Source organism: Nerophis lumbriciformis, linkage group LG05, assembly GCF_033978685.3.
Source record: "Nerophis lumbriciformis linkage group LG05, RoL_Nlum_v2.1, whole genome shotgun sequence".
NCBI lineage: Eukaryota > Metazoa > Chordata > Actinopteri > Syngnathiformes > Syngnathidae > Nerophis > Nerophis lumbriciformis.
Genome location: NC_084552.2, coordinates 6,107,025 through 6,120,355, shown reverse-complemented (window position 1 = coordinate 6,120,355; position 13,331 = coordinate 6,107,025). Strand labels below are relative to the sequence as shown.

At 39.9% G+C, this 13,331-nt stretch overlaps 1 protein-coding gene across 6 annotated transcripts in view; it reads left to right on the top strand.

Annotated features, from left to right (window-relative positions):
• Positions 1-13,331, top strand: part of strip2 (striatin interacting protein 2) — a 118,898-nt gene that overhangs the window by 18,081 nt on the left and 87,486 nt on the right. For all 6 annotated transcript variants that reach the window (XR_009815329.1, XR_009815327.2, XR_009815328.2 and 3 more), the window contains exons 3-5: positions 10,083-10,157; positions 12,818-12,952; positions 13,026-13,146. Coding sequence is in view for 3 of the 6 variants with exons in the window: in XM_061961373.2 (XP_061817357.1) it covers positions 10,083-10,157; positions 12,818-12,952; positions 13,026-13,146 (331 nt within the window). In the remaining 3 variants the exon portion in view is untranslated. The remainder of the gene's footprint in view (positions 1-10,082; positions 10,158-12,817; positions 12,953-13,025; positions 13,147-13,331) is intronic.

Genomic DNA, 13,331 nt, shown 5'->3' with positions numbered 1-13,331 from the left:
GAAACGTGTCCGACTTACTGCCGGCAATGCGGACCAAGCTCTGACACTGATCATACAGGGAGCGGACTGCCACAATCAGACAGTCCGATACCCCATACTCTCTGAGCACTCCCCACAGGACTTCCCGAGGGACACGGTCGAATGCCTTCTCCAAGTCCACAAAACACATGTAGACTGGTTGGGCAAACTCCCATGCACCCTCAAGGACCCTGCCGAGAGTATAGAGCTGGTCCACAGTTCCACGATCAGGATGAAAAACCACACTGTTCCTCCTGAATCCGAGGTTCGACTATCCGGCGTAGCCTCCTCTCCAGTACACCTGAATAGACCTTACCGGAAAGGCTGAGGAGTGTGATCCCACGATAGTTAGAACACACCCTCCGGTTCCCCTTCTTAAAGAGAGGAACCACCACTCCGGCCTGCCAATCCAGAGGTACCGCCCCCGATGTCCACGCGATGCTGCAGAGTCTTGTCAACCAAGACAGCCCCACAGCATCCAGAGCCTTAAGGAACTCCGGGCGGATCTCATCTACCCCTGGGGCCTTAATTTAATTTATTATTTAATTTTTATTTTTTTTAAATGACCTTATCTTCACCATACCTGGTTGTCCAAATTAGGCATAATAATGTGTTAATTCCATGACTGTATATATCAGTATCGGTTGATATCGGTATCAGTAATTAAGAGTTGGAAAATATCGGAATATCGGATATCGGCAAAAAGCCATTATCAGACATCCCTACATGAAACTGCTACAGGAAAATACCAAAATAAGAGAAAAAGCCACCAAAATAGGAGCGCAAGACAAGAACTAAAACACTACACACAGGAAAACAGCAAAAAAGTCCAAATAAGTCAGGGTGTGATGTGACAGGTGGTGACAGTACACCTACTTTGAGACAAGAGCTATAGTGATGCATGCTTGGTTATGCTTTAAAGTCATATCCAACAATTGCGACAACGACTTTTTACTGTCAACTGAGTTTTGTTTTTTGATGATTTCTGCTGGTGGTGTGCCTCCGCATTCTTTCAACGCAAAAAATGTGCCTTGGCTCAAAAAAGGTTGAAAAACACTGCTTTAGTGGGCAATATGTTTTATTCAATATTGATAACTACTTTCATTGTTTTTTATTACATTTGACTTTTGTTACTGTGTGTAAAATCTGCACCGCAAACACAGAATCTCCCCATTCTGGGTAAATTAAGTTTATTCTGTCCTGTAGGAGTGTCAAACTCGTTTTTATTGCAATTGTGTCTGCCCTCAGAGGGCCGCTTGTAACAGTAAATAATGTATAAATATAAATGTACAATAGCCTCATTACACAATTTGCATAGGCAACTGTTTTTGATTATTACAATTCCTACTAACAGATTGATGGATACATCGTAAATCAAGGTGACAGGCACTTATTTGAGTATTTTCTCTTGATAACCAAAAAAAAAACCAAACATAAAATCACTTGACGGACCACATTTAATGATGTGGCGGACGCAGACTTTATAAAATGATGTGGCGTATTACATAAAATGATGTGGCGGACCACATAAAATGATGTGGTGTGCCACATTAAATTATGTGGTGTATTACATAAAATTATGTGGCGGACCACGTTAAATGATGTGGTGTATTACATAAAAGGATGTGGTGGACCACATTAAATGATGTGGTGGAACAAAAATAAATGATGTGGTGTATTACATAAAAGGATGTGGTGGACCACATTAAATGATGTGGCGGACCACATTAAATGATGTGGTGTAATACATAAAAGGATGTGGTGGACCACATTAAATGATGTGGTGTATTACATAAAAGGATGTGGTGGACCACATTAAATGATGTGGCGGACCACATTAAATGATGTGGTGTAATACATAAAAGGATGTGGTGGACCACATTAAATGATGTGGTGTAATACATAAAAGGATGTGGTGGACCACATTAAATGATGTGGTGTATTACATGAAAGGATGTGGTGGACCACATTAAATGATGTGGTGGACCACATTAAATGATGTGGTGGACCACATTAAATGATGTGGTGTATTACATAAAAGGATGTGGTGGACCACATTAAATGATGTGATGTATTACATAAAAGGATGTGGTGGACCACATTAAATGGTGTGGTGTATTACGTAAAAGGATGTGGTGGACCACATTAAAGGATGTGGTGTATTACATAAAAGGATGTGGCGGACCACATTAAATTATGTGGTGTATTATATAAAAGGAAGTGGTGGACCACATTAAATGATGTGATGTATTACGTAAAAGGATGTGGTGGACCACATTAAAGGATGTGGTGTATTATATAAAAGGAAGTGGCGGACCACATTAAACGATGTGGTGTATTACATAAAAGGATGTGGTGGGTGGACCACATTAAATGATGTGGTGTATTACATAAAAAGATGTGGCGGACCACATTAAATGATGTGGTGTATTATATAAAAGGAAGTGGTGGACCACATTAAATGATGTGATGTATTACATTAAATGATGTGGTGGACCACATTAAATGATGTGGTGTATTACGGTACATAAAAGGGTGTGGTGGGTAGACCACATTAAATGATGTGGTGTATTACATAAAAGGATGTGGTGGGTAGACCACATTAAATGATGTGGTGTATTACATAAAAGGATGTGGTGGACCACATTAACTGATGTGGCGGACCACATTAAATGATGTGGTGTATTACATAAAAGGATGTGGCGGACCACATTAAATGATGTGGTGTATTACATTAAATTATGTGGTGTATTACATAAAAGGATGTGGTGGACCACATTAAATGATGTGGTGTATTACATAAAAGGATGTGGTGGACCACATTAAATGATGTGATATATTACATAAAAGGATGTGGTGGACCACATTAAATGGTGTGGTGTATTACGTAAAAGATGTGGTGGACCACATTAAAGGATGTGGTGTATTACATAAAAGGATGTGGCGGACCACATTAAATTATGTGGTGTATTATATAAAAGGAAGTGGTGGACCACATTAAATGATGTGATGTATTACGTAAAAGGATGTGGTGGACCACATTAAAGGATGTGGTGTATTATATAAAAGGAAGTGGCGGACCACATTAAACGATGTGGTGTATTACATAAAAGGATGTGGTGGGTGGACCACATTAAATGATGTGGTGTATTACATAAAAGGATGTGGCGGACCACATTAAATTATGTGGTGTATTATATAAAAGGAAGTGGCGGACCACATTAAACGATGTGGTGTATTACATAAAAGGATGTGGTGGGTGGACCACATTAAATGATGTGGTGTATTACATAAAAAGATGTGGCGGACCACATTAAATGATGTGGTGTATTATATAAAAGGAAGTGGTGGACCACATTAAATGATGTGATGTATTACATTAAATGATGTGGTGGACCACATTAAATGATGTGGTGTATTACGGTACATAAAAGGATGTGGTGGGTAGACCACATTAAATGATGTGGTGTATTACATAAAAGGATGTGGTGGGTAGACCACATTAAATGATGTGGTGTATTACATAAAAGGATGTGGTGGACCACATTAACTGATGTGGTGTATTACATAAAATGATGTGGTGGACCACATTAAATTATGTGGTGGACCACATTAAATGATGTGGCGGACCACATTAAATGATATGGTGTATTACATACAAGGATGGGGTGGACCACATTAAATGATGTGGCGGACCACATTAAATGATATGGTGTATTACATACAAGGATGGGGTGGACCACATTAAATGATGTAGTGTATTACATAAAAGGATGTGGCGGACCAAGTTAAATGATGTGGCGGACCACATTAAATGATGTGGTGTGTTACATAAAATGATGTGGTGGACCACATTAAATGATGTGGTGTATTACATTAAATGATGTGGTGGACCACATTAAATGATGTGGTGTATCACATAAAATAATGTGGCGGATTACATTAAATGATGTGGTGTATTACATACAGGGATGGGGTGGACCACATTAAATGATGTGGTGTATTACATAAAAGGTTGTGGCGGACCAAGTTAAATGATGTGGTGGACCACATTAAATGATGTGGCGTATTACATCAAATAATGTGGCGGACCACATTAAATGATGTGGTGGACCACATTAAATGATGTGGCGTATTACATCAAATGATGTGGCGGACTACATTAAATGATGTGGTGTATTACATAAAATGATGTGGTGGACCACATTAAATGATGTGGTGTATTACATCAAATAATCTGGCGGACTACATTAAATGATGTGGTGTATTACATAAAATTATGTGGTGGACCACATTAAATGATGTGGTGTATTACATAAAATAATCTGGCGGACTACATTAAATGATGTGGTGGACCACATTAAATGATGTGGCGTATTACATCAAATAATGTGTCGGACCACATTAAATGATGTGGCGGACCACATTAAATGATGTGGCGTATTACATCAAATAATGTGGCGGACCACGTTAAATGATGTGGTGTATTACATAAAAGGATGTGGTGGACCACATTAAATGATGTGGTGGACCACATTAAATGATGTGGTGTATTACATAAAAGGATGTGGTGGACCACATTAAATGATGTGGCGGACCATATTAAATGATGTGGTGTATTACATAAAAGGATGGGGCGGACCACATTAAATGATATGGTGGAATACATAAAATGATGTGGCGGACCACATTAAATGATGTGGTGTATTACATAAAATGATGTGGTGGACCACATTAAATGATGTGTTGTGTTACATAAAATGAGGTGGTGGACCACATTAAATGATGTGGTGTATTACATAAAATGATGTGGCGGACCACATTAAATGATGTGGTGTATTACATAAAATGATGTGGTGGACCACATTAAATGATGTGTTGTGTTACATAAAATGAGGTGGTGGACCACATTAAATGATGTGGTGTATTACATAAAAGGATGTGGTGGACCACATTAAATGATGTGGTGTAATACATAAAAGGATGTGGTGGACCACATTAAATGATGTGGTGTAATACATAAAAGGATGTGGTGGACCACATTAAATGATGTGGTGTATTACATAAAAGGATGTGGTGGACCACGTTAAATGATGTGGTGTATTACATAAAAGGAGTGGTGGACCACATTAAATGATGTGGCGGACCACATTAAATGATATGGTGTATTACATAAAAGGATGGGGTGGACCACATTTAATGATGTGGTGTGTTACATAAAATGATGTGGTGGACCACATTAAATGATGTGGTGTATTACATAAAAGGATGTGGTGGACCACATTAAATGATGTGGTGTAATACATAAAAGGATGTGGTGGACCACATTAAATGATGTGGTGGACCACATTAAATGATGTGGTGTATTACATAAAAGGATGTGGTGGACCACATTAAATGATGTGGTGTATTACATAAAAGGATGTGGTGGACCACATTAAATGATGTGGTGTATTACATAAAAGGAGTGGTGGACCACATTAAATGATGTGGCGGACCACATTAAATGATATGGTGTATTACATAAAAGGATGGGGTGGACCACATTAAATGATGTGGTGTGTTACATAAAATGATGTGGCGGACCACATTAAATGATGTGGTGTATTACATAAAATGATGTGGCGGACCAACTAATTGATGTGGTGTATAACATAAAAGGATGTAGCGGACCATGTTAAATGATGTGGCGTATTACATAAAATGATGTGGTGTATTACATAAAATGATGTGGTGTATTACATAAAATGATGTGGCGGACCACATTAAATGATGTGGTGTGTTACATAAAATGATGTGGCGGACCACATTAAATGATGTGGTGTATTACATAAAATTATGTGGCGGACCAACTAATTGATGTGGTGTATAACATAAAAGGATGTAGCGGACCATGTTAAATGATGTGGCGTATTACATAAAATGATGTGGTGTATTACATAAAATGATGTGGTGTATTACATAAAATGATGTGGTGGACCACATTAAATGATGTGGTGGACCACATTAAATGATGTGGTGAATTACATAAAATAATGTGGCGGACTACATAAAATGATGTGGTGGACCACATTAAATGATGTTGTGTATTACATCAAATAATGTGGCGGACCACATAAAATGATGTGGACCCCGACAAGTTGAAGTGAAGTGAATTATATTTATATAGCGCTTTTCTCTAGTGACTCAAAGTGCTTTACATAGTGAAACCGAATATCTAAGTTACATTTAAACCAGTGCGGGTGGCACTGGGAGCAGGTGGGTAAAGTGTCTTGCCCAAGGACACAACGGCAGTGACTAAGATGGCGGAAGCGGGAATCGAACCTGGAACCCTCAAGTTGCTGGCACGGCCACTCTACCAACCGAGCTAACTTAACTTATTCGGGTGTTACCATTTAGCGGTCAATTGTACGGAATATGTACTGTACTGTGCAATCTACTAATACAAGTTTCAATCAATTCAATCAATCAATGTGGCGTATTACATAAAATGATGTGGCGGACCACATTAAATGATGTGGCGGACCACATTAAATGAGGTGGTGTATTACATAAATGGATGTGGCGGACCACAATAAATGATGTGGTGTATTACATAAATGGATGTGGCGGACCACAATAAATGATGTGGTGTATTACATAAAAGGATGTGGCAGACCACAATAAATGATGTGGCGGACCACAATAAATGATGTGGTGTATTACATAAAATGATGTGGCGAACCACATTAAATGATGTGGTGTATTACATAAAAGGATGTGGCAGACCACAATAAATGATGTGGCGGACCACAATAAATGATGTGGTGTATTACATAAAAGGATGTGGCAGACCACAATAAATGATGTGGTGTATTACATAAAATGATGTGGCGAACCACATTAAATGATGTGGTGTATTACATAAAAGGATGTGGCAGACCACAATAAATGATGTGGTGTATTACATAAAATGATGTGGCAGACCACATTAAATGATGTGGTGTATTACATAAAATGATGTGGCAGACCACAATAAATGATGTGGTGTATTACATAAAAGGATGTGGCGGACCACAATAAATGATGTGGTGTATTACATAAAATGATGTGGCAGACCACATTAAATGATGTGGTGTATTACATAAAATTATGTGGCGGAACACATTAAATGATGTGGTGTATTACATAAAATGATGTGGCAGACCACATAAAATGAGGTGGTGTATTACATAAATGGATGTGGCGGACCACAATAAATTATGTGGTGTATTACATAAAATGATGTGGCAGACCACAATAAATGATGTGGTGTATTACATAAAATGATGTGGCGGACCACAATAAATGATGTGGTGTATTACATAAAAGGATGTGGCAGACCACAATAAATGATGTGGTGTATTACATAAAATGATGTGGCAGACCACAATAAATGATGTGGTGTATTACATAAAATGATGTGGCGAACCACATTAAATGATGTGGTGTATTACATAAAAGGATGTGGCAGACCACAATAAATGATGTGGTGTATTACATAAAATGATGTGGCAGACCACATTAAATGATGTGGTGTATTACATAAAATGATGTGGCAGACCACAATAAATGATGTGGTGTATTACATAAAAGGATGTGGCGGACCACAATAAATGATGTGGTGTATTACATAAAAGGATGTGGCAGACCACAATAAATGATGTGGTGTATTACATAAAATGATGTGGCAGACCACAATAAATGATGTGGTGTATTACATAAAATGATGTGGCGAACCACATTAAATGATGTGGTGTATTACATAAAATGATGTGGCAGACCACGATAAATGATGTGGTGTATTACATAAAATTATGTGGCGGAACACATTAAATGATGTGGTGTATTACATAAAATGAGGTGGCAGACCACAATAAATAATGTGGCGGACCACATAAAATGAGGTGGTGTATTACATAAATGGATGTGGCGGACCACAATAAATGATGTGGTGTATTACATAAAATGATGTGGCAGACCACAATAAATGATGTGGTGTATTACATAAAATGATGTGGCAGACCACAATAAATGATGTGGTGTATTACATAAAATGATGTGGCAGACCACAATAAATGATGTGGTGTATTACATAAAATGATGTGGCAGACCACAATAAATGATGTGGTGTATTACATAAAAGGATGTGGCGGACCACAATAAATGATGTGGTGTATTACATAAAATGATGTGGCAGACCACATTAAATGATGTGGTGTATTACATAAAATTATGTGGCGGAACACATTAAATGATGTGGTGTATTACATAAAATGATGTGGCAGACCACATAAAATGAGGTGGTGTATTACATAAATGGATGTGGCGGACCACAATAAATTATGTGGTGTATTACATAAAAGGATGTGGCAGACCACAATAAATGATGTGGTGTATTACATAAAATGATGTGGCGGACCACAATAAATGATGTGGTGTATTACATAAAAGGATGTGGCAGACCACAATAAATGATGTGGTGTATTACATAAAATGATGTGGCAGACCACAATAAATGATGTGGTGTATTACATAAAATGATGTGGCGAACCACATTAAATGATGTGGTGTATTACATAAAAGGATGTGGCAGACCACAATAAATGATGTGGTGTATTACATAAAATGATGTGGCAGACCACATTAAATGATGTGGTGTATTACATAAAATGATGTGGCAGACCACAATAAATGATGTGGTGTATTACATAAAAGGATGTGGCGGACCACAATAAATGATGTGGTGTATTACATAAAAGGATGTGGCAGACCACAATAAATGATGTGGTGTATTACATAAAATGATGTGGCAGACCACAATAAATGATGTGGTGTATTACATAAAGTGATGTGGCGGACCACATTAAATGACGTGGTGTATTACATAAAATGATGTGGCAGACCACAATAAATGATGTGGTGTATTACATAAAATGATGTGGCAGACCACAATAAATGATGTGGCGGACCACATAAAATGAGGTGGTGTATTACGTAAATGGATGTGGCAGACCACAATAAATGATGTGGTGTATTACATAAAATGATGTGGCAGACCACAATAAATGATGTGGTGTATTACATAAAATGATGTGGCAGACCACAATAAATTATGTGGTGTATTACATAAAATTATGTGGTGGAACACATTAAATGATGTGGCAGACCACAATAAATGATGTGGCGGACCACATAAAATGAGGTGGTGTATTACGTAAATGGATGTGGCGGACCACATTAAATGACGTGGTGTATTACATAAAAGGATGTGGCAGACCACAATAAATGATGTGGTGTATTACATAAAATGATGTGGCAGACCACAATAAATGATGTGGTGTATTACATAAAGTGATGTGGCAGACCACAATAAATGATGTGGTGTATTACATAAAATGATGTGGTGGACCACATTAAATGATGTGGTGTATTACATAAAAGGATGTGGTGGACCACATTAAATGATGTAGTGTATTACATAAAATGATGTGGCGGACCACATTAAATGATGTGGCGTATTACATAAAATGATGTGGCGGACCACGTTGAATGATGTGGTGTATTACATAAAAGGATGTGGCAGACCACAATAAATGATGTAGTGTATTACATAAAATGATGTGGCGGACCACATTAAATGATGTGGTGTATTACATAAAATGATGTGGCAGACCACAATAAATGATGTGGCGGACCACATTAAATGATGTGGTGTATTACATAAAAGGATGTGGCAGACCACAATAAATGATGTGGTGTATTACATAAAAGGATGTGGCAGACCACATTAAATGATGTGGTGTATTACATAAAATGATGTGGCGGACCACATTAAATGATGTGGTGTATTACATAAAATGATGTGGCAGACCACAATAAATGATGTGGCGGACCACAATAAATGATGTGGCGTATTACATAAAATGATGTGGCGGACCACATCTGTGTGGCAAACATGTGACTTGTACAGTAGCGTAGTCTATGTTTATATTACAATGCACCATTCAATATTATTATTTGTACCTTTTTCTTTCTATCTGCAGAACTTTACAGCTACACAGAGGAGCCGGAGTTTGCCTTGAACCGAGACTACTTTGAGGAGGACTTCAGAAGCCATGGTGTGTATTTATTTTGTGTTCAGTCTTCATCCCCATACTGTACCGTATTTTCCGCACCATAAGGATGACTTCTCATTCCCTGTGGTGCGAATATTCACCGTACGTGCTCCCGTTGTATCCACAGTGCGGTTCACAGGAATATCAGTTGCTGTGAAATAGTAATCCGTGTGCGGATGGAGAGATTGCGTCTTTTCATGAACCGGATCCCTGTCGCTTAGTAGGAGCCATTTTGTGGTCTTTACAGATGTAAACACACAAAGGAAATGAGACGTACGGTAATATCCGCGCGCTTTTTCTTCTTCTACGCGGGCGGGTGGTTGCTTACAGTAGAAGAAGAAGCGCTTCCTGTTCTATGGGGGCGGGTGCTTACCTTGGCGGTTGCTTGCGTAGAAGAAGAAGCACTTCCTCTTCTACGGGGAAAAAAGATGGCGGCTGTTTACCGTAGTTGCGAGACCGAAACTTTATGAAAAGGAATCTTAATATTAATCCATATATAAAGCGCACCGGGTTAAAAGCCGCACTGTCAGCTTTTGAGTAAATTTGTGGTTTTTAGGTGCGGCTTATAGTGCGGAAAATACGGTACATTAAAGGCCTACTGAAATGCGATTTTCTTATTTAAACGGGGATAGCAGGTCCATTCTATGTGTCATACTTGATCATTTCGCGATATTGCCATATTTTTGCTGAAAGGATTTAGTAGAGAACATCGACGATAAAGTTCGCAACTTTTGGTCGCTGATAAAAAAGCCTTGCCTGTACCGGAAGTAGCAGACGAGTAGCGTGACGTCACAGGTTGTGGAGCTCCTCACATCTGCACATTGTTTACAATCATGGCCACCAGCAGCGAGAGCGATTCGGACCGAGAAAGCGACGATTTCCCCATTAATTTGAGCGAGTATGAAAGATTCGTGGATGAGGAAAGTGAGAGTGAAGGACTAGAGGGCAGTGGGAAGATGCTGTGAGAGGCGGGTGGGACCTGATATTCAGCTGGGAATGACTAAAACAGTAAATAAACACAAGACATATATATACTCTATTAGCCACAACACAACCAGGCTTATATTTAATATGCCACAAATTAATCCCGCATAACAAACACCTCCCCCAACCCGTCCATATAACCCGCCAATACAACTCAAACACCTGCACAACACACTCAATCCCACAGCCCAAAGTACCGTTCACCTCCTTAAAGTTCATACAGCACATATAATTCCCCAAAGTCCCCAAAGTTACGTACGTGACATGCACATAGCGGCACGCACGTACGGGGAAGCGATCAAATGTTTGGAAGCCGCAGCTGCATGCGTACTCACGGTACCGCGTCCGCGCATCCAACTCAAAGTCCTCCTGGTAAGAGTCTCTGTTGTCCCAGTTCTCCACAGGCCAATGGTAAAGCTTGACTGTCATCTTCCGGGAATGTAAACAATGAAACACCGGCTGTGTTTGTGTTGCCGCAGTCGGCCGCAATACACCGCTTCCCACCTACAGCTTTCTTCTTTGCTGTCTCCATTGTTCATTGAACAAATTGCAAAAGATTCCCCAACACAGATGTCCAGAATACTGTGGAATTTTGCGATGAAAACAGACGATTTAATAGCTGGCCACCATGCTGTCCCAAAATGTCCTCTACAATCCGTGACGTCACGCGCAGGCGTCATCATACCGAGATGTTTTCAGCAGGATATTCGGCGCGAAATTCAAAATTGCACTTTAGTAAGCTAACCCGGCCGTATTGGCATGTGTTGCAATGTTAAGATTTCATCATTGATATATAAACTATCAGACTGCGTGGTCGGTAGTAGTGGCTTTCAGTAGGCCTTTAAACTCACGACGCACGTACGGGCAAGCGATCAAATGTTTGGAAGCCGCAGCTGCATGCGTACTCACGGTACCGCGTCCGCGCATCCAACTCAAAGCCCTCCTGGTAAGAGTCTCTGTTGTCCCAGTTCTCCACAGGCCAATGGTAGAGCTTGACTGTCATCTTCCGGGAATGTAAACAATGAAACACCGGCTGTGTTTGTGTTGCTGCAGTCGGCCGCAATACACCGCTTCCCACCTACAGCTTTCTTCTTTGCCGTCTCCATTGTTCATTGAACAAATTGCAAAAGATTCACCAACACAGATGTCCAGAACACTGTAGAATTTTGCGATGAAAACAGACGACTTAATAGCTGGCCACCATGCTGTCCCAAAATGTCCGCTACAATCCGTGACGTCACGCGCTGACGTCATCGTACCGAGACGTTTTCAGCAGGATATTTCGCGCGAAATTTAAAATTGCACTTTAGTAAGCTATTGGCATGTGTTGCAATGTTAAGATTTCATCATTGATATATAAACCATCAGACTGCGTGGTCGGTAGTAGTGGCTTTCAGTAGGCCTTTAAACTCACGACGCACTAAGTTTAATGATGCGGACACGTTTGTTACTGGATATTTCTGTTTGGAGACTTCGCATGTGTACGTAATATGCAACTAAAAGGATTTAATACTTGTTTATATTGACACTATGATGTTTTACACTGCAGTATTGCTCAATTTAGGACACTTATTACGTGTTTGTAGCTGTGAGCTCCTAGTAGCCCAGCATGTTTACTTTGACTGAAATAGAAGAAAAAAACAACCTGGTGTGCTTATTGTCGTGTCCGCCCCACGTAGACCGAGGCCGCAGGTGGATCGAGCTGAGCGCGGACGAGCAGCGCGCCTACGTGATGAGACTCCTGGATGACCTGGAGGTGACCGACAGGGACAAGAGGCTGAAGGTGGCCCGGGCCATCCTCTACCTCGCTCAGGGTGTGTGACACGTAACCTCCATCACTACATGCTTTAGGCACCTCTTTATCTGGAACAATGAGTTTGTGCGCAGGAGTGTTTGACGAGTGCGACGCGGAGGCGGACGTGCTGCGTTGGTCCAGACACAACGTCTTCCTGCTGTACGACATGGGCATCTTCACCGCGCTGCTGGAGCTCCTCAGCATGGAGATAGAGTGAGACGCCAACACTACTTAACACAATTAGGAGTATAAAGATAATCACGTCAAGCACGGGTGTCCAAAGTGTGGCCTGTAATTTTTTTACAGCCCTCGGAAAATTTTAAAAATACGATTACAAAATAAGCTAAAATTAAAGGGCAAACAGGTAGTGAGTAAAAGTTGCAATGTTGACACTAATA